The 20,407-nt window shown below is 30.7% G+C and overlaps 1 protein-coding gene across 2 annotated transcripts; it reads left to right on the plus strand.

Annotated features, from left to right (window-relative positions):
- Window positions 1-471: 471 nt before the first annotated feature.
- LOC134723813 (probable G-protein coupled receptor 139) lies at window positions 472-19,099 on the plus strand. Of its 2 annotated transcripts, XM_063587361.1 has the most exons (3): window positions 472-541; window positions 892-977; window positions 17,860-19,099. In XM_063587361.1, exons 2-3 carry the CDS (start codon window positions 919-921, stop codon window positions 19,067-19,069), a joined length of 1,269 nt encoding a protein of 422 aa, XP_063443431.1. In that variant the 5' UTR covers window positions 472-541; window positions 892-918; the 3' UTR covers window positions 19,070-19,099. The 2 variants fall into 2 exon arrangements, with proteins under 2 accessions (XP_063443431.1, XP_063443432.1); XM_063587362.1 differs by lacking the exons at window positions 472-541; window positions 892-977 and adding an exon at window positions 13,417-13,454.
- The last annotated feature ends 1,308 nt before the right edge of the window (window positions 19,100-20,407 follow it).

Here is a 20,407-nt window from a genome sequence, read left to right on the forward strand (position 1 = left end):
GAAGATACAACGTATTTTGTATTTGTTCAGAAGGAGCATCCGTAATTCAAAATTTAATATAATATATGAGCGGTTTTATTTTGAAATGCTGAATTTTTAAATTTAATTTATAAGGTCTATTGCAAGGCAGTTTGATGAACAATATGAAATTATATGACAAAAAAAAGAAAGGTCATCTAGAGGTTAACACGCGGATTTCTAGATGGAAGAGTATCTATACAATATTTCAAGTTATAAATTGCTGAGAGTCTCAATATACTTAAATTGTAATTAAGATATAAAGATGGAATAACATGTAATTTGGAACATGGTATCAAAAGTTATATATTAATGATATATATATGTAAATACTAAAACTAAAAATCAAATTATGATATTGAAATAGATGCCTAGATTCAGTAACCATAGATTTATCAATGACGTCAAATTAGCCATTCATGACATCTGACATAATTGTATTGACATATCGAATGTCATTAACACATGGACATAGGATAATTATGAAGAGAATGTTTAGGTATCGCTTCATGCTTTTAAATATGTAAGTATTATGCAATTGAACATATTTTACCGATAATTAATTTAAACATAGTAAAAATGTAAAATTTTACTTATATCAATAACAATGATAAAAATATATTTAATGATAATGATATTACTGATTTCAATAATAAAGAGAAAGCAAATATTTAAAAATAATATTAATAATGATAATTATGATGAAAAAGAAATTTAATTATAATATCAAAAACAATAATCATGATAATAGTAATAATAAATAATGATAAAACTTGTTATATTGATGAAAATTATATTTCATATAATAGGTTAACTTTATAATCGTTTCAGTAATCCGAAACAAACATGCAAAATAATTTGTTTTTAATTTAGGTAAAAATCCAATAACTATATTTAGATATGGCGGAATTATTTATGAATGAGGAGGGAAGAAAGTTACAAAATAATGATTTCGACAGGTAAGACAAATTTACAACAATGAAATTACTTGCCGGAAACTAATGAAAGGTGCAGTAAGCACACATTCAAAAAAGTGTGTACTGCCCTTAGATTTACAAAAATCAAGAGAATATTTTTACCATTTGTTTTAAGATTGAATATACCCATGTCACCATCAACATGTGGATAACCAAATCTTTGGAAGTTTTATTTTTATAAGTTGTTAATTGAATAGGTAACATTTTTTTTAGAAACTAGCTTAATGAGAACAAAATGTAGCACGCGGTGATTAGGGGCTTAAAAAACAAATTGCATGGACTTCCTAATCGAATTTCATAAATGACAAAACAAAATCGCAATTATTGTATTAATGTTCTCGAAAAAGGTAATGTTGGAACTTGATAAAAAGCGATAAACTTACTACATCTCCGATAAATTTGAACCGAACGATAATTGATAATGTTAACATTTTATCGGTTGTAACGAAAAAAAATGAATTGCTTCTATGCATGCAACCAAAAATAGTGTAATGGAAGAGATTCATTATTATTATTATTCAAGGATATGTTATTTGTATTATCTATTGAATTTTTAATGATTTAAATAACAATTCATGATATACCTGGTTTCTATGTAGTACAACTTATGTTAAGGTATGAACACTTAGCAAACTGGTTGTCTGAACATATTGACGACATTTGAAGCAATCATTTTCAAAAGGAGATAGTATAATTTTGTTTTTGGCAAAACGTTTAGGAATTTTTATCCTAAATGCTCTTCAGCTTTGTGCTATATTTAGCCTATTTTTTTTTTTTGAATTCGAGCATGACTGAAGAATCTTGTGTAGACGAAACGCGCGTCTGGCGTTATTAATACAAAATTTTAATTCTGGTATATTTGATGAGTTTATTTATAAAGCCTTTGAATCGGATCAATGTCTAAAAAGGTATTTCATGTGTCGAATTACTTTTCTTAATTGTATCATGAATATTCTCAATGATGTTACGATGATGGTTAATATAGTCCAGTTGTATCATCACTATTCTCAATGATTATATGATGATGGTACATACAGTCAAGTTGAAAACATCATGACTATTCTCAATGATTCTATGATGATGGTTAATACAGTCAAGTTTTTAACATTCTTGACAACTGATACCTTAAGATTATTGCATTATAAAATGTATCTTGTAAATATCTACTCGCTGCTACTATAAATCAATGATGCATTGTAGGAACATGCTTCTATCACCCAGTCTATTCGGCGTTAATTCAAACTTTGAAATGACGTCATTGATATAATTTATAACAGCTTATCATATTCTGAATTACTAAAAAAAAACTCGTATTATACTTATCCTATTAACGGATAAATATGTTGAGTTCAATAACAAAACCCTCCGAAATATACCTTCGAGTTTAAGATAACGTTTTTGGCAATTAACACGAACAAGCTCCTTCTTTGCTAGTTATAATCCAACATAAATGTTAAAGGCTATAACCATATGCTGAGAGAAAAGGGAGGGAGGTGTAAATCGCAAAAACCCATCTGTTTTTTATAAACTTGGTCCTTTTTAAAGTTATAGCACATGCTTAATTAAATAAACTGCATTTTAAAATAATAATTTTTTGTGCACCCTAGTTACCATCATTGCAGTAATTGAAAAAATGAGATTAAGGTTTATCACAAGCTATGATTGCTGATATGTTTGTATTCATATGACATGTACCACCCAGTTGAACCTTATATTATGAAACGACTGTAATATATATCAATATCTCTTTTTGCAATCACATTCAATATGCAATAAAGATTATTTTTCTGAAGAACGAAACCGTTATTGCTCTTTTTCATGCCGAAGGATAATTGGTATAACGTTTGACAGCAACGTAATTTGTTAATCGGTCGAATATCATCATATCAAATATTGTTGACATAACATTTTTCGCTTACTGATATGATTGTATTTCTTTGTAGTGTTGTGTTTTTGTTGTGTGGTAATTTCAAACAGCAGTATACTTCTGTTGCCTTTCAAAAGTACTATAACAATTATAAAAATCGCCATAATAAAAGTGCAAACGTTCTAAATCTACTATCTCAAGAATTGTCTGCGACTGTTATTCAAGTTAGAGGCTAAGCTAGCTATATAAACCGGTTTAAACCAGCATTTTCTACATAAGAAATATGCCTATATTAAGTTAGGAATATGACATGTGTTGTCCTTTCGTTTGATGTGTTTGAGCTCTTTCTTTTAGCCATTTGATAACGGGCTTTCCGTTTTGAATTTTCCTCAGAGTTCTGTATTTTTGTTACTTTACTTTTTTTAATATCTACGTTCATCGATCCCAAAGACAGTGTAAAGTTTAATGAGATGTGAACGAAAAATACAAGAGCTAATGTGTGATATAAGAAAATTGAATAACCTCAAATCTAACATCCCATAACTCTGGAATAAAATAAACGGATAATAAAAAGAAATAATTGCACATTCTTTTCAACTCCTGCAACAGTTGAGTGAAGTTTACAGTGAATATATCAAAAACATTATGAAGTTCTTGTGCAACATGTAACACTTACTTAAATAGTACAGTTAATGTCTATGGAAAAAGCTGAAATGACAGCAGAAAATATTCAAAATCAAAAGAAGTTTTCTTCAATCTATCTATATTTTTTAAGATTGATGTTTTTTTCTGAAATTGTTTAAAATTTCACAGCGGTAAACTACTTTGCTTTTGTTATGCATCTCTTATTATTATTATTTTGTATTTACATTGTATCGTAGATAAAATTTATTCGTTCTGTGTATGTTCATTTGTGTTACTTCGTCTTCTGATTGATATGTTATAATGTGTCTTTAATTGTTTTACGTTGTCTTATCGGGGCCTTTTATAGCTGACTATATGCGGTATGAGCTTTGCTCATTGTTGAAGGCCGTACGGTGACCTATAATTGTTAATGTTTGTGTCATTTTGGTCTTTTGTGGATAGTTGTCTCATTGACAATCATACCACATCTTCTTTTTTATTCTTTCTAGGTTGTGATATTACACTAGTGTTTTAGATAAGGGTAAGGATTTATTACTATTTAAACGTTTAAACTCGCTGCAATTGTATGCTCCTGTCCTGATGTTCAGTAAGTGTCTTTGATGATATGGTTCATAAGTGTTTCTCGTTTCTTGGTTTTTATATGGATAAGACCGTTAGTTCTACCGATTCGTTCGTTTTAAATTAGTACTTTATTTTGTGGGCCCTTCATAACTTTCTGTTCGGAGGGCGACAAGGCTCCGTGTTGAAGGCCGTTTGATTTAAATACATCAGACACAGAACATTGCTATTAAATCATTCCCATATCTTTGAAATGATTATTTGGAATTGGGATTAAAATTAACGACACAGATGCATACATAAAATCAGTACTTATCAGCTAGATTATTATATTGAATGAAAAGATACATACAATGATAATTGGACAAGAATTTCAACATTTATTGACTTAAAAATGTCGGTACACGTGTAATAAATGAAAATGTATCATTGAAGAGGAGATTATCATTTCTGAATTATTTTGTTGTACCTAAGCGTATATACAAACATAGATATATAAAGCAAATATAAATGTTTAAAAATTCCATGCCAATGAATTTGGTAGCAACACTAAGAAATTATAATCCAATAAAAACTCATGTTAGTTTAATTAATCATAAATGATTTCTATGTTTTTATACCATCACCCCTTAATAGTACAAAAGAACACTTGAAATACTAACACTAAAACAAATTTTCGATAAGCTAAATGTTTTATAATGTGAAAAAGAAGGTTTGTAGAAAAACATTAATTAGAGAAAATGATTGCAAGCATTGTATGAAAATTATAAACATTAATCAATTTATTATACAACTTGAATGCTGACTTCCTGAATATAGAAACTAAGCTAATGAACATGATGAATCCCTTGGCATTGATATATACTTTATAAGCATAGAACAGTTACTAATGAGGGAAAAAATGAGAAACAGTGTACACTGATAGATATTTATCTATTGACAATACGTTTTTACTCATCAAAGATACTAGTATAAAAGTAAGAAGATACGATATGATTCCCAAACTTGTGTTTAAATAAAGTGGGTTGAAGCAATTAAAGTCAGTCGTTTGGCACTCAACAATGAATAATTCATAGCGTAAAGTCGGTTATCAAATGCTCCGATATGCAAAGTGTAAAATCACGGTCTAATTTATGAAATATCAATTAATGAAAAAAAAATATGATAGTCAGACATGACCACCGACAACCTCTGAACTACAGGCTCCAAGAGTGTGACTGGTATAAAATGGTTGTGAGCCCTCAACATTAACCCTCTTCTTACCTAGGACAGAAGTGTCACATCATAAGAACAAACTGTAAACTTCAGTTGCAATTGAATTGCCCAAAATATTGGTTTGAGGAACGACTACAACAACAACTTCCGTAAAACCACAAAGCACCGAAATAAGAGTAGTCGCAGTTTCAATAAGCTAATTCAAAGCCAAAACTAACTAACAAAATAAAAACATAACGTTGTTCTCAAACTTTTAATTTAGTACGCCAGGCGTGCGTTTTCTCTACACGAGACACATTAGTAAAAGAGGGACGAAAGATACCAGAGGGAGAGTCAAACTCTTAAATCGACAATAAACTGACAACGCCATGGCTAAAAATGAAAAAGACCATCAAACAAACATTAGTACACATAACACAACATAGTAAACTAAAGAATAAACAACACGAACCCCACCAAAAATAAGGGATGAGCTCAGGTACTCCGGAAGGGTCAGAAAATCCTGCTCAACATGTGGCACCCGTCGTGTTCGCTTATGGAATAAAAAAAAATCCGGTAAATAGTCTATCAGTAATCTGATGTACAGAGTCTGTAGTTGTCGTTTGTTTATGTTATCATAAACGTGTTTCTCGTTTCTCGTTTTTTATATAAGTTAGACCGTTGGTTTTCCCTTTTGAATGGTTTCACACTAGTAATTTTAGAGCCCTTTATAGCTTTTAGTTCGATGTGAGCCAAGGCTCCGTGTTAAAGGCCGTTCATTGACCTATAATGGTTTACTTTTATAAATTGTTATTTGAATGGAGAATTGTCTCATTGGAACTTACACCATATCTTCCTATATCTAATTCGGTAGTTCACATTTATGAAAGGGAAGGGGACTGTAGTTACGACGTAAGAAACATATCCCATATCATTTGTGAAACGGTTATTCAATGACTGGTGATGGTGTCCGTACAATTAACGAAAAGATGATTTCAACTTTCACCATTTGGTACTCTTGATTTAATAGCTTCCTTGTGAGCAACAAGCTCGAATAAAAAAAGATACAGATAACAAGCTTGGCAGAATGGAAAAGACAGAGAGTTTAATCATCATATTTAAAAGATAGACATTTCACAGTACAAACTTCACAAAGTTAGGTGCTTCACAAGATTTGAAGTTTCAAGTTAAACGACGAGGAACTTTCAGTGAGGAGTATTAAAATATGACAAAAATATCAACATATAAAAACTTATTTGTTTTCACAATGTAGTTAATAAGAGGAATGATGTAATATTGATTGTTTGTCGTATTACTTGTAAAGTTTGATTTACATGCATTTTGAAATTTGTTTTGAATTATAGCTCTTCATCTTTATAATAAGCTTTTACTTTTAAAAAATTAACCTCGAGCATCACTGATGAGACAGTTATTGACGAAATGCGAAAAATTAGTACAGTTAATGTTATTTTAAAAACCTATTGAAAATTTTAAGTAAGGGAATGGCTTCCCCTGTCTTCACAAAATGTATCTGCTTTCAATCTGGACTTGTTACTGTAAACTGATATTACATTTTTATTTATTATGTCGACCGCACTAAAAAACGGAACGAAAACTTACACGTTGATGATTTGATACAAATAAAAACGATGTCTATGTCACAATTTAATTAAATCACTATGTCCATACAATAAAACATGGCAGTGAAAAAACACTAAACATAAACTATAGACTGAGAAACCCTAACCACATAAAACGTGAAATTCTTCGGAAGGGTAAACCTTTCCATCTCTGTAACCTTTCCATCTCTGTTACTTAAACATAAAACACCCAGTGCAAATATAATAATTAATAATGTAGATTGTTTAACAACGCATTGCAAATGCCGTGATGCTGATCATTTTTTGGTACAATTAACGTGTGAGATGAATACGAGAGTCGCTGTCTTTGTTCTTGTCTATAACCAGAATGGTACCTGTATAGTAATGAACCTTGATAAACCACCCGTTTTTGAGTTTGGCTCATGTCATTCAAGCCATACGCAATCGAATTATTCAACATAACTCAAGTTTTATCATTAAATCATTTGAAAAATGGATTCACTGACACACTTTTAAAAGTGAGATAAGACATACGTGAAAATTGTTGCCGAACTTTTGTTTGCTTTTGATTTGAAATAATTAACTGTGGATAAAATTAGACAATGATGATATAAAATAAAAGTAAATCAACAAAAATACCACACTTCGACGAAAATTCGAAACAGAAATTTCATAATTAAATGAAAAAATCAAAAGCTTAAACATATCAAACGAATGGAGAACAACTGTCATATGACTTGGTACAGACATTTTCTTATGAATAAATGCATAAGGAAATGGTGTATTAAAGTTTTAGTTGTATAGAAAGGTAACCCTCTCACTTGAATGACAGTCTTCTAAAATTCCGTTTTATTGACGACAATGTGTGAACAAAATTTTTGTTGATAGTATGATTGATTGATTGTTGTTTGTTTGTACAGATAGACTATGTCGAGGCAATATTGATAGTATGTTATTGTGTGTCGATTCATCTAAGTCTTTTGTAAGCAATGTTTGATAGTCGTGAATAGAAACGTGTATATATTCACATTTTTGTACAGCTACAATTTTGGACTTTTATGACTTGACATTTTTATTGATAGTACGTTTGGTGTGTACATCAGTTTTTTTTTATCTAATGCTAATCCCAGTTTCTGCAAACCGGAGGTCAATTGCAAATTTCACAAACCTATCACAAAATGATTTAAAGCTCACAGTTTGCTTTATTATCTGAATCCATTTATTTTTTTGCCTTTAATTATCCTTATACTCGTTATTTAGCCTTTTAGTTCTAATGGTAGATGTTGTATATACACATTTAAAGTTCAATTTCCTTTGAAGTGAAACACTTTGGCATGCAACTTATTAGAATGTTTCGTATATTTCTATTCAAATTAACACTCCAGGTTCATTGAGACATGTAATATACTGACAATTAGTTTGGTCTAATAAAACATCCCACTACTTAAAGATTTCCTGAATTTACTTTTAAAAGCAACATATATTCTAAAGGACAACATGGCGAAGTTTGGCTAGTCACAAAATCATGTTCAAACCATCATTTTTTTGTCTCAAAAGGTCCTGTACCAAGTCAGGAAAATGGCAGTTGTTATCTTACAGTTCGTTTCTGTGTGTTGCATTGTCGTTTGTTTAGTTTTGAACTTCAGTATTTCTGTTGTTTCACTGTTTTCCTCGGTTTTAGTTTTTAACCAGGATTTGTTTTCTCTCAAAAGACGTATCAGTGATGCTCGAATACAACAATATAAAGTACGGAGTTAAAAGGAAATAAGGACACAAAATATATATAAACAAAGGTTTTGTCATATACAAATAAGTGAGTCTATTTCTGCAGTAAAATATTTAAGCATTTAGAAAATGTCAAAGTCTTTAATCGAGCAGTCACCCATTTTATCAAATAAACCTCTTTTTATGCCAAACCTACGATATAAGAGGAGCATTATGTGTTCTGGTCTGTGGGCCCGTCCTTCTGTGCGTTCGTCTGTCAGTTTCTCTGTCCGTTCGTCTGTTCGTTTGTCCCGCTTCAAGATAAAGTTTTTGGTCAAGGTAGTTTTTGATAAAGTTAAAGTCCAATCAACTTGTAACGTAGTACACATGTTCGCTATTTTCTGATCTTTCTACTTTCAATGCAAAATTATATTTTATATACCCAATTTCACGGTCCATTGAAGATGGAAAATGATTATGCGAGTGGGATATCCGAGTACTTTGGACGCATTCTTGTTTCGGGTGCATTTAGGTGAGGTTTTGGAATTTGTGTCAAATGTCCGTCCTCCTTTTTTTCACACAATGCAATGAAAATATTTTGCCAAATAACACCAACTTATCTTTTCATACAAGACTTAATAGGGTCATTTGCCGAAATGTAAGCAGATTTTTTATTATTTTTTCTATCTGAGACCCAAAAAATACCAATGCAAATATAAGGTAAAAGTCCGAGTCAGCTTTCTCCCGCCCTATTAAAAAAAAAACCATATATCTCGAACAGGAGCTCAATGACCTATCAATATTTTAAGCTTATTTTGTTCCTTAACAAATGCTCTATCTTCTGATTTATCAGTCAGGGGCATTACTTAAACAAGTAACAATTAAAATTACCTATACAAATAATGTTGTAAACGAGGCTAATTTAAATATAACTTATATAAGTTATTTTTTTGAATATTATTTTTATAGGTGTCCAATAATACAGATTTTACTAGCTTTAAATAATTTTCACAGTCATCTGGTTATTTTTCCCTTGATATATAAAACGCGTCAGGGTCAAAGATTGGTCTCTTGGGACTATAAAATTATCTTTTTCCTCTAAAATCTTGAAGGTAGACTGATATAAATAGATAGATACTTGTGAATTAATTAAGACCTGAAGTTATTTATAATTTGTAACCTAAATCAATTACATATGTGCCTTAGATAAGTGTAATTGCTATTTTTTTCAAAAATGTATAGAATAACTTATTCAAGTGATATTTTTGTCATTATTTTTAAAGTAACCCTTTATCTCTATACTCCTCTCATATCTGGTATATTCTTTATTTTATGATATAAAATTTTGTTTAAATCATGAAATTACATTTAGTCTATGTTTCTATTGAAAATTAAAATAACTCTATTAAGGTGGTACCTGACACTACAGGGAGGTAACTCTGTAAAGTCAGCTTAACGTTTTAATTACATTGTGTTGTTAAGTGAATTGTAAGCTCCTCAGTTATCAAAATAAGTGTTTGTCAAACTGCTATATAACCAGTGTAATTTTTCTGATAAAATGGTTGGTTCAAAATTTTTGAAATTTATATATTTTTGTTAAAAGGTGAAAGTACATACCTTTTAAAATATTTTTTTGAAAATTAAACGAGCCAAATAAGTTTCAGTGAAAGTGTTGGGTACCACCTTAAGTAATTTATTATTTTTAAAAACAAAAATTACTTATATAAGTAATTAAAGAAAATAACTTGTTTACGTGACGCCCCTGACTTTATAGTATTAATTTTAAATTCTTGATTTTTTTTTTAATTTCACAAACCCTCATCAAGTACATCCTTATATCTAACTTTCCATTATATAAATATTCTATTATACAAATTATAAACCGAGACTTATAAATCAATACTAAAACAGTATACAACAATTAACACAGTAATTCAATTTGTTATGAGTATCGGAAAATATAATCTACATGTACGTTTTTCGTGAGATTCAAGTTAAATTAGGATTTTAAATCCTTATGAATTGAAAGCATGCCCGTTTTTTTGCATTCACTACTGTTTTAATTAAGATATTATTTGAGCGTTTGTGTACGCATCCCTGCTCACTGGTGCTCATATGTTGCATATAATTTTATAAATATAATAATATTTATGAAATTTCACTTGATCTAGTAGTGTTTACAAATGAAATTGAATATTTTTGACAGAATAATCACTTTGTTTCATTATAATTGTGCTTTCCTACCACTGTGTTTCAGGTGAATGTTTATAACAGAAATATCGTTTTGTTAACTTTATTCATGATTTTCGAAATTTTCCGAGACTTTGATTGAAAAACGCAGTATTACGTGATAAGTGTTCATAAATAATCAGTTTATTCTTAGACATTGTGTATTAATAAACTATTTCAAGGTTTATTGATACAACGTATATTATCACCCTGTATCAAATACAATATGCACAATGTGTATACATTCATGGACCTTCCCAAAGCATGCATTATACATAATTCTAATACAATTTGGATGTAACAATGTTTTTCATTGGCTAAAAGTTGCCGTCAAATCCACAGTTGACCAGGCGTAACTAAGGAGGGACCCGCCATTTTGAATTGATGAATCAACAAATGTTCGATTACTACTATATAATCGAAAATAAAACAACACCTACCTCGAATTCGCTGATTTAATGTACTTTTATCCGAATTTGAAGCGTACAAGTAACGTAATAACCTCCGGTTTGTGAGTTTTCATTGCATGACGTCACGTTTAGCCATGACGTCTATGCGCCAAAATCATTCATGAAGTTTCGCGGATTTTTTTTTATTTGACAAATTTAGACATTTGTTCAAGTTTTATCGTATTTTTTTTTGTAATGCATTAGAATCGGAATAACAGTACTGTAGTTGAAGAGTTGCCACCGTCAATTTTTTTTTGACGGTCGCAAATCTCCGTTTTACTGTCTCCGCTACGCGTCGCCAGTAAAACAACATCTGCGACCGTCAAATCTACAATTGACGGTGGCAACTCTTCAACTACAGTACTGTTATTCCTTAATAAGCATCCACATTTTCGTAAACAATTGTAACCTATTCTTTATTTCTTTACTTACCGATCTAAAAATGGAACTATTTAATGGCATGCGGTAGCCTTTCCATAGCTATAGAAACCTGGCTGTATAAATTATCGAAAGTTTTGGAGAGAATCTTGTATCCGAAGGTATCAAAATGGTACATAGAAGCTACCACAATTCATAAATATATAGTGGTCAACCCCTCAGGGTATTTACGCAAAAATATATATTATGTAGATCTAGAGTGACAGGGGAGTGAGATTTAAACATACGTTACATTTAATTTTCACACCAATTTTGATGGGGTTCCTGCTGCTAAGTTTAGTTTGTTTGTGTTCTATTGTTTGTCTCTGCTTAATTTTAGCCAAGGTGTTGTAAGTTTTTTTTCGACTTATGAGTTTAAATGTCCCTCTTGTATCTTTCGTCTCTTTTATAATTGTGATATTTTGGTACTTTCTATATTATATAGTTCAAACTCCCTATAGTAAGTTAATTTAGGAACGCTTTCCTTCTATTCATATTTCCCTTTTAGGTATTTGGAATATGTATTATCAGAAAAACGTCGAGTACTGAAAATACATTGAGTATTCGTTTTGGCTTATGATTTAAATAATTAAAATAGTGTTGTCCTTTGCTAGCATACAAAAAAATAGATTCATGATGAAATTTTTCGACGAACTTATCTAATCTCTCTATTAGTGTATCTTGCTATGCGGTATGGGTTATACTTATTGCCAAAAGGCCATACGTTGACCTATAGATACTTATTGTCAAAAGGCCATACGTTGACCTATAGATACTTATTTCTACGTCATTTTGTCTCTGATGTTTAGTTGTCGAATTGGCAATTATACCAGATTGTCTTATTTCAATAAAGTTGATATTTATTAATAAATGTTACGTGTTAATTATATGTTGGCGTCTTCTGACCACTCCTTATGAATGAAATTGCAATTATTTCTTAAAAGTACTTGTTTATTGTAAAATCTGAGGCGAGACATGTCACGATAGAATCAGCTTCATGAATTTTTTTAAATGATGTTTTAAGTCAGGAAAATGCAGAATTTAAGGTAATCCAACTATAGTTTGTCTCTCTTTTTTTTATGTTGTTCGATATTTGTATAGTTTTACCTTGTCCGTTTCTTTTTAAGAGGACTTTTTCAAAAACGTTGTTTCAATTGGGTATTTCAATTGTTGTTCATACTCAAAAGTTTTAATCTTTTCGATATTTGATGGATTCATTACAATAAGAACATCTAATATTTGTTAATGATTAAGATCTAGAGTATATTATAAAAAAAGGTGTTTTTCACCTTTAATATTAAAGTTATAACATTATTTTTATTTCATATTTTTTTTATATAATTTTAGGATTGTGTACGACACAAATAAAGCAATGAATTCCTCATTGTGCATGTCATTTCATCTTATACTTTTTTTACTCACGACATGACACATCAGTGACAATGAGATCAAAACATTATGAATTCCAATTGTTATATGAATGATTTTTACAATAAAACACAACACAAAGGAGAACAATTTCAATGATATGAATTCGTTGGTTGTGAAAATAAAAGCCTTTGTTGTGTTGTTTTGTGAATATATAACATGTTTAGATTGATTAACAGTGCCAAATGGTTATCTTAATGCAAAATCGTATGAAAATATTTGATTTTCTTTTTAAATCGATAATTCGATGACGTAGATTTAAAATCATGCATATTAATGATTTAACTTAGTATCTTGAAATGATATCGCAGATACTCTCTATCGGTATGTATTTACGAATTATGTATTGTTATGGAATCAAAATTGGGTATGTAATTCTTATGTTGTACTGTTATACCACTGTCCCAGGTTAGGGGGGAGGGGTGGGATCCCGCTAACATGTTTAACCCCGCCACATTATTTATGTATGTGCCTGTCCGAAGTCAGGAGCCTGTTATTCAGTGGTTGTCGTTTGTTTATGTGTTACATATTTGTTTTTCTTTTTTACATAAATAAGGCCGTTAGTTTTCTCGTTTGAATTGTTTTACATTGTCCTATCGGGGCCTTTTATAGCTGACTATATGCGGTATGGGCTTTGCTCATTGTTGAAGGCCGTACGGTGACCTATAATTGTTAATGTCTGTGTCATTTTTGTCTTTTGTAGATAGTTGTCTCATTGGCAATCATACCACATCTTTTTTTTGCACGTACTGTTTATTTTAAGATATATCATTTGCGTTAACATTTTATTTTTTAATTCTGATTTCCTCTGCGAAAGTATTTATATATTGATATTTATTAACCGATGACCTAATATACATTATCAATAGTCCGATTATCATAATTCAATTTGTCTGAAACAGGTCATAGATACAGGTATATTATAGGAAAAAAACCCAGGTATTATAATATATGATTTGAACTTCCGGTTTATTTGGTTGGTGTAGGTATCAGCGCTATTACGAGAAATGTTTTAATTTCAAAACTGTTGATGTTAGTTTAACTCTTGTTAACATAAGTTCTTTTTGTATACAACTATTACTCGTAGAACGGGTGAATATCCAGAGCAATAATTATTTCTTAAAATGCGTATTCCGAAAATAAAACAAATGTTTGTGTTCGCAATTTAAGATGTACCGCATCTAAGACACTAAATCGTGTAATGGCACCAAACTAACAGTATCAAACCGATACATATTTCCGAGACCCAAATAAGACTTAATGAATATAGTACAGGATAATCATAAAACAACTATTTAATAACACCACATTTATCATCACATTATAAAGAAGAATTATAATGTGGCTTCTAAATAAATCAATGAAACATAAAAAAGTAAAATCAACCTTATTTCCTCTGTTTTATTTAAACACTTATGGTGAATAAGTTAGCTATAGTTGTCTCATTGTTAATAATACGATATCTCTTAATTCTTTGTATTCTTATTTGACAAATTGAAAAAAAATGAACGGTACTGATTTTCTTGCACCAGATGCGCTTTTCTTCAATACATGTCTCTTCAGTGATGCTCGTGTCCAAAATATTTGAAATCCAAAGATTATAAAAAAGATGAAACTACGAGGTAGGATAAGGTACCCTTTCGGAAACACGCCATTACGATCCATGCTTTAAGTACAGCTGCTCAACCTCAGTATCATGTTTTATTGTCCACCTTCTGTAAAAACTGTGTTGTCAGTTTGTGTGATGCTTTATTGTTTGTTGACTATTTTAAAGATCCTTTCATCATGTTTCGCTGTTGGAATTCTCAACATGTTTGTTATTCACTTTTAAACAACTGTTCATGATGATTATTTTCTAGACTTTATCTGGTTTTGACTGGTATTGCTATTTTAATTTGTGAAGAAACCATGATATTGTTTTGAGCATACTGATACGATTGTTAATTGATTATTTTTCAGTTCTTCATTATATCTATGTTGGCTCTGTTTTTACATATTTCACACATGTTTTGCGAATTAATTATTGTTGATGCTCATATTTGATATAACCAGTATGAATTTATCAGATAACAATACGAATAATAAATCACAGGGCAAAAAATATATGCAAATGGAGGTTAATTTAGTTCGGTCATGGAATTGCAATATCGCTGGTGTGTTGTAGTAGGCTTATTAGTTTACACCACGAGATATAAGACACATGAAGACTTTGCTAATGGAAATGTCTTCCAAAATACTTCTTTCTTGCCAGCCGCTTTCAGAGCATCATTCAAGCTCAATTGAAATTATGAATACATATAATATATTTTGCTGGTTTTTTTCCAAAACTCAATACGTCTGAGTATTTGTCTTCAGACAACTTGTTTAATGAATTCTGACACAGGTATTCATTCAACCACATTACTGGGTGGGTTTTTCCCTGTCTTGCGAGGTTTTCTGTTACTGAGTTATTCAGTTTACTCTCATGCTACGCATAGTTAAGTTTTGTCTGTTCATACATTTTTGTAACTGAAAGTGTGATTATTTGGCTTCTTTCTATGATCTTATCATATAGTTTTGATATAATATGTAAATAATGAGTAAATTCCGTTGACCACTATAGATGCTAGAATATCAACAATACTTTAAAACATATTGTTCTAGATGATTATGTTCATACCGTCATAGAGAATACTGGATACGAGTATATAGTGTATGCATTGAGTTTACCAAGGATTGTCACTTTTATTTGGCGATATTTAACATCTTGCTATCACTCGTTGTAAAATGTTTTTACAAAGTCCAACTCGTGTTCGAGAATATAAAAAAAATCAAACCCTCGTGCATTGTTTAGCTCATTGTTTGTTTACAGCTGGTTACAGTCGACAAATTTACGTTATGATGTTTTGAAATAAACGATGTTACATTATTCTTTTTATTCTAAAACTGTTTCATTTTATTATTGAACATGGTGAATAATCTATAGAAATATAAAATTATAAAATATTATCATATAATATATATTAATGTTAAAAGCAATTGAAATCAAATAAAAAGTATGAACTATTAATTATTTGAAATAAACAGCTTCAACAATATGTCGAATAATTCATTTCACTTGAGTTGTTAGTACTTTCATATCAATAAACAAATTTTGCTGAAGATTTAATTGTGTTTTAAGTTTTACTTTTCATTTAAAAATATACATTTAAATAGATATTTAATTTCAAAGATATTATTTACAAGAATTAAATCCTGGTGTTTGAAAACAAATACGAAACAGTAGATCTTGAGCTCAAAGGCAATAAACAAAATTGTTACATGAAGAAGTAATAGGTGCCAATGAGCTGTGCACTGGGTTAATATGTAAAATCCTGACTTTTGAAAAACAAATGAAGGAAAAAAGAAGAACAAAGGTGCAAAAGAATAGATAATAAGTTATTACACAAAAAAATGTCTTTGTCACTTCTCACTTTTTTAAATTTCGTATAACTTTTCCAAATACCTTATTTAGTTCTACCATATATATGCTCGCTAAAATGTTCATCCATAAATAGAAATTAATAAAAGGTATTAACATTGCAATTATAAGTGTTATTGTTGAAAGTTTGTGTCAAAAAGCAGATGTGATTGGTTACAATAATTTTGAAATACAAAAACACTCTACGATGGTAAATAAAGGTTAGATTTATTTGATTGTATTCATTGTGGTAATTACCACTGCAGTGAATGTGGTAAAACTAAGGGAAAAAACACAACCTTCAGATGGTTGACGTCATGTTGGCTATTTGTGAAAAATAAGTAAAGATCACTGCAACAGATTAAGTTCGAAGGTAGAGTCACTGTTATTTTGTGTATTGTCATTTATTCAATTATGTCTATTTTGCATATTGTTTTTGCAGATTTATTATGTTCATTTTTTAATTTATTTTTAATTTTTTATGATGAGGGTGTTTATATTATACCAAGCAACACTAAGAACTAGCTAAAATAGTCATACGATTGCTTCGATGTGCATGCTCATATGTGTCATAAGTCGGACTTCACTTAGTCGTTTTTTTATTCCTTAGACATGATCTTATGATCTTTTATAGCTTACATGTAGTATGCAGAATGAGTTTTGCTTACTAGAATGCTTAAGTTGACCTGTAGTGGCCTTAAACTATACCATTTTGGTTATTAGATGGACAGTTGTCTCACAGGCTGCATACTTAATTTTATTTCATATCTCATCTTATATCTATAGTGATAAAGAAACATTTATCACTCTTAATTAAAAACAGAACCAGTAATAAACTTTGTTGTGTAATCTTACGTTTTTTGATTGAGTTAAGTCTGCCAATTGATATTTTATCGTGTGTTTTTCTATGTTGGGATGTTATGCTATTGTTTCAGGAAAAGGGAGAAGGTTTCAAATTGGATCCATTAAAACGTTTAATCCCGCTGCAAATATTTGCACCTGTCCTAAGTCAGGAATCTGATGTACAGTAGTTGTCGTTTGTTTATGTAATATATATGTGATTCTCGTTTCTCGTTTTGTTTATATAGATTAGACCGTTGGTTTTCCCGTTTGAATGGTTTTACACTAGTAATTTTGGGGCCCTTTATAGCGTGTTGTTCGGTGTGAGCCAAGTCTCCGTGTTGAAGGCCGTACTTTAACCTATAATGGTTTACTTTTTAAATTGATATTTGCATGGAGAGTTGTTTCATTGGCACTCACACCACATCTTCCTATATCTATTTGATGATTTATATAGAAATGGAATTTAATTGTTGTTATCTTTATTTTTCAGACAAATGGATTCCACTTTCTATGATGACTACAATATTTCACAGATTTTATTGGAAATGCTTATGCAAAATCAAAACATATCAAATGAAGCTTTAATTGCGCATGCCCAGCTACTTTATAAACAGCTCACGTTTGAAAGAGACCTTTCATCTTACACAGAATTTAGACTTCACAAAGCAATGTTACTCTACGTGCCACCTATACTTTTGGTGTTAGGAGTGATCGGAAATGTTTTATCATTCTTTATTTTACGACATAAAACAATGACAAGGCAGTCTACAACTTTATTTCTGGCAGTTCTTTCGATAGCAGATTCGTTGGTTCTATTTATAGGACTTTTTCGGAAATGGATTGGGGAAATAACTGGCCTTGACATTCAGCATGAATCGATGTTTTTATGCAAGACAATAACAGTATTGGGATACAGCATTAGTCACTACTCTGTGTGGCTGATTGTTGCAGTAACGATAGAACGATTTATCGTCGTGTGTAGACCTCTCCAAGCTTCTAGATATTGTAAACAAAAGAGAGCACGAAAAGTGGTGCTTGTCATGATTTTCATTTTTCTAGCCATTAATGCTCATTTGTTTTGGACTGTCGAACTTACAGAACAAAGTATGAACAGAAAAACAGTTCTCAGGTGTGATGCTGGACCAAAATTTGTTGAGTTCATTGACCGAATTTGGCCATGGATCGATTTGGTTTTATATTCATTGTTCCCTTTAGTTATATTGTTATTTTTTAACACACATATAATAAGACAGGTTGTGAGAGCGACAGCAGGAAGAGATATATTACAAAACGGCCCATTAATGAAAGTAGATACGCGTAGGAATACAAAAGATGCAAATCTTAAACTGACAATTATGTTATTAACCATATCATTCACATTTCTTGCAACAACGGTACCAATGAATGTAGTAATGATCGCTTCGGTGGTCTGGAGAAATGAAATGGATAATCCAAAGCAATTTGCCAAATTAGTACTAATACGAACAATATCGGAATTACTGATGTATCTCAATCATTCAATAAATTTCTTTTTGTATTGTGCAACAGGACAGAAGTTTAGAAACATTGTGTTAAGAATGATTTGTGGTCGATCAACATCAAATATTTCTAATTTTTCAGATCATAGTCAGCATCTATATTGTTCAAGAGCTAACAACAATTGTAATGGTCACAAGAGTGAGAATGAAACGGCATTTTGACAAAAATATGTGATATTTCCGTTGTTCTGCGCAGGGTAACTTTAATATTTTTATTAATATTTCATTCCTTGTTATTATTGTTGTTTATTAAATTATTATTTATTTTCATATTGATTTTGTTCTGTTAGTGGCCATGGTCTAACAGTGTGTGGAAGCTATCATAATTATAAATCAATGTATCGGCTGCTCATCAGATAAAATACAACACTCAAACATCAAATCATATATGAAAGCTAAACAAACAAATGGAAAAAGCAAGAATATCAAATTATGGTCAATAAGACTGAATGAACAGGACCCGTCGCTTTGTGATTATCGTCTAAAGCGTGAACAAAGGAATAATGGAATGAATGCATTAAGATGGCGATGAAGCATAACAACTGTTTCCATTGAGCACGCTGGTAATTGTGATCAATAGCAGTATATGAATTACTTATAAAACAAGCCAAACCTCAAAATTATACTTTTGGTTACTTGCATTAAAAATATTTGAATTAAGCAATAAAAAATGGATTACTTCTGCTGTAACAGTTATCAAATAAAAATGATGAGTGTGGCCATCTACACAGAATGACCCAAAACTTAGTGGCAAGAAAGATGTAGGTGAATGATTTGAAGATGGCCATTATGCAACAGAGGTCAAAATAGGCTCACAAATCCTGCCAACATAGACAGATAGTTAATTTAATACGGTCTGCAACACACAATCACACTACGTTAAAAGAGTTCCGATATGAAAAGTTCATAAGGTGTCATTTTACTAAGACTTTTCTACATCTGCTGTATTTGGCAAAACGTTTAGAAATAATGGTTCTCAATGCTATTCGTACTTTATTTGACCTTTTTGTTTTTTTTGGATGCGAGCGTCACTGATGCATCTTAATCAGACGAAACGCGCTTCTGGCGTTATTACAAAATTTAATCCTGGTAGCTATGATGAATTTATTTACAACCTCTAGGTCGATGCAACTTCTGGTGGAGTATTGCTTACCCGAAGGTATCACCAGTCCAGTAGTCAGCTCTTCTTTCCTGAACTGACATGTATTATCATTGATATGGTCAGCTACATACGATTACCACGTTTTTAAACATTTGGACATTAAGTCTCAGAGAAGTTAGATTGAAATATGTTACAATCTCGTGACATTGGTGAGAGTTTCATTAATCATGCAAAAATTGTCAAATATTTATGACAGTTTAATGTTGACAACTACATATGATACAAAATCAAATGTTTTCCGTGCATTAACTCATAAACCGTTCAACCAAAGCTTTTAAATTTTAATAATTTGTTACTGTCAACTAAAGGAAGGTCGAGTTCAATAATGGCGATTTTGA

Source organism: Mytilus trossulus, chromosome 6, assembly GCF_036588685.1.
Source record: "Mytilus trossulus isolate FHL-02 chromosome 6, PNRI_Mtr1.1.1.hap1, whole genome shotgun sequence".
In the NCBI taxonomy this organism is placed as follows: domain Eukaryota; kingdom Metazoa; phylum Mollusca; class Bivalvia; order Mytilida; family Mytilidae; genus Mytilus; species Mytilus trossulus.

Coding starts and splice junctions, on each gene's coding strand:
- LOC134723813 (XM_063587361.1), top strand. CDS start 919: ATGGCGGAATTATTTATGAATGAGGAGGGAAGAAAGTTACAAAATAAT. Junction 978..17,859: donor CAAAATAATGATTTCGACAG/GTAAGACAAATT, acceptor TTTATTTTTCAG/ACAAATGGATTCCACTTTCT.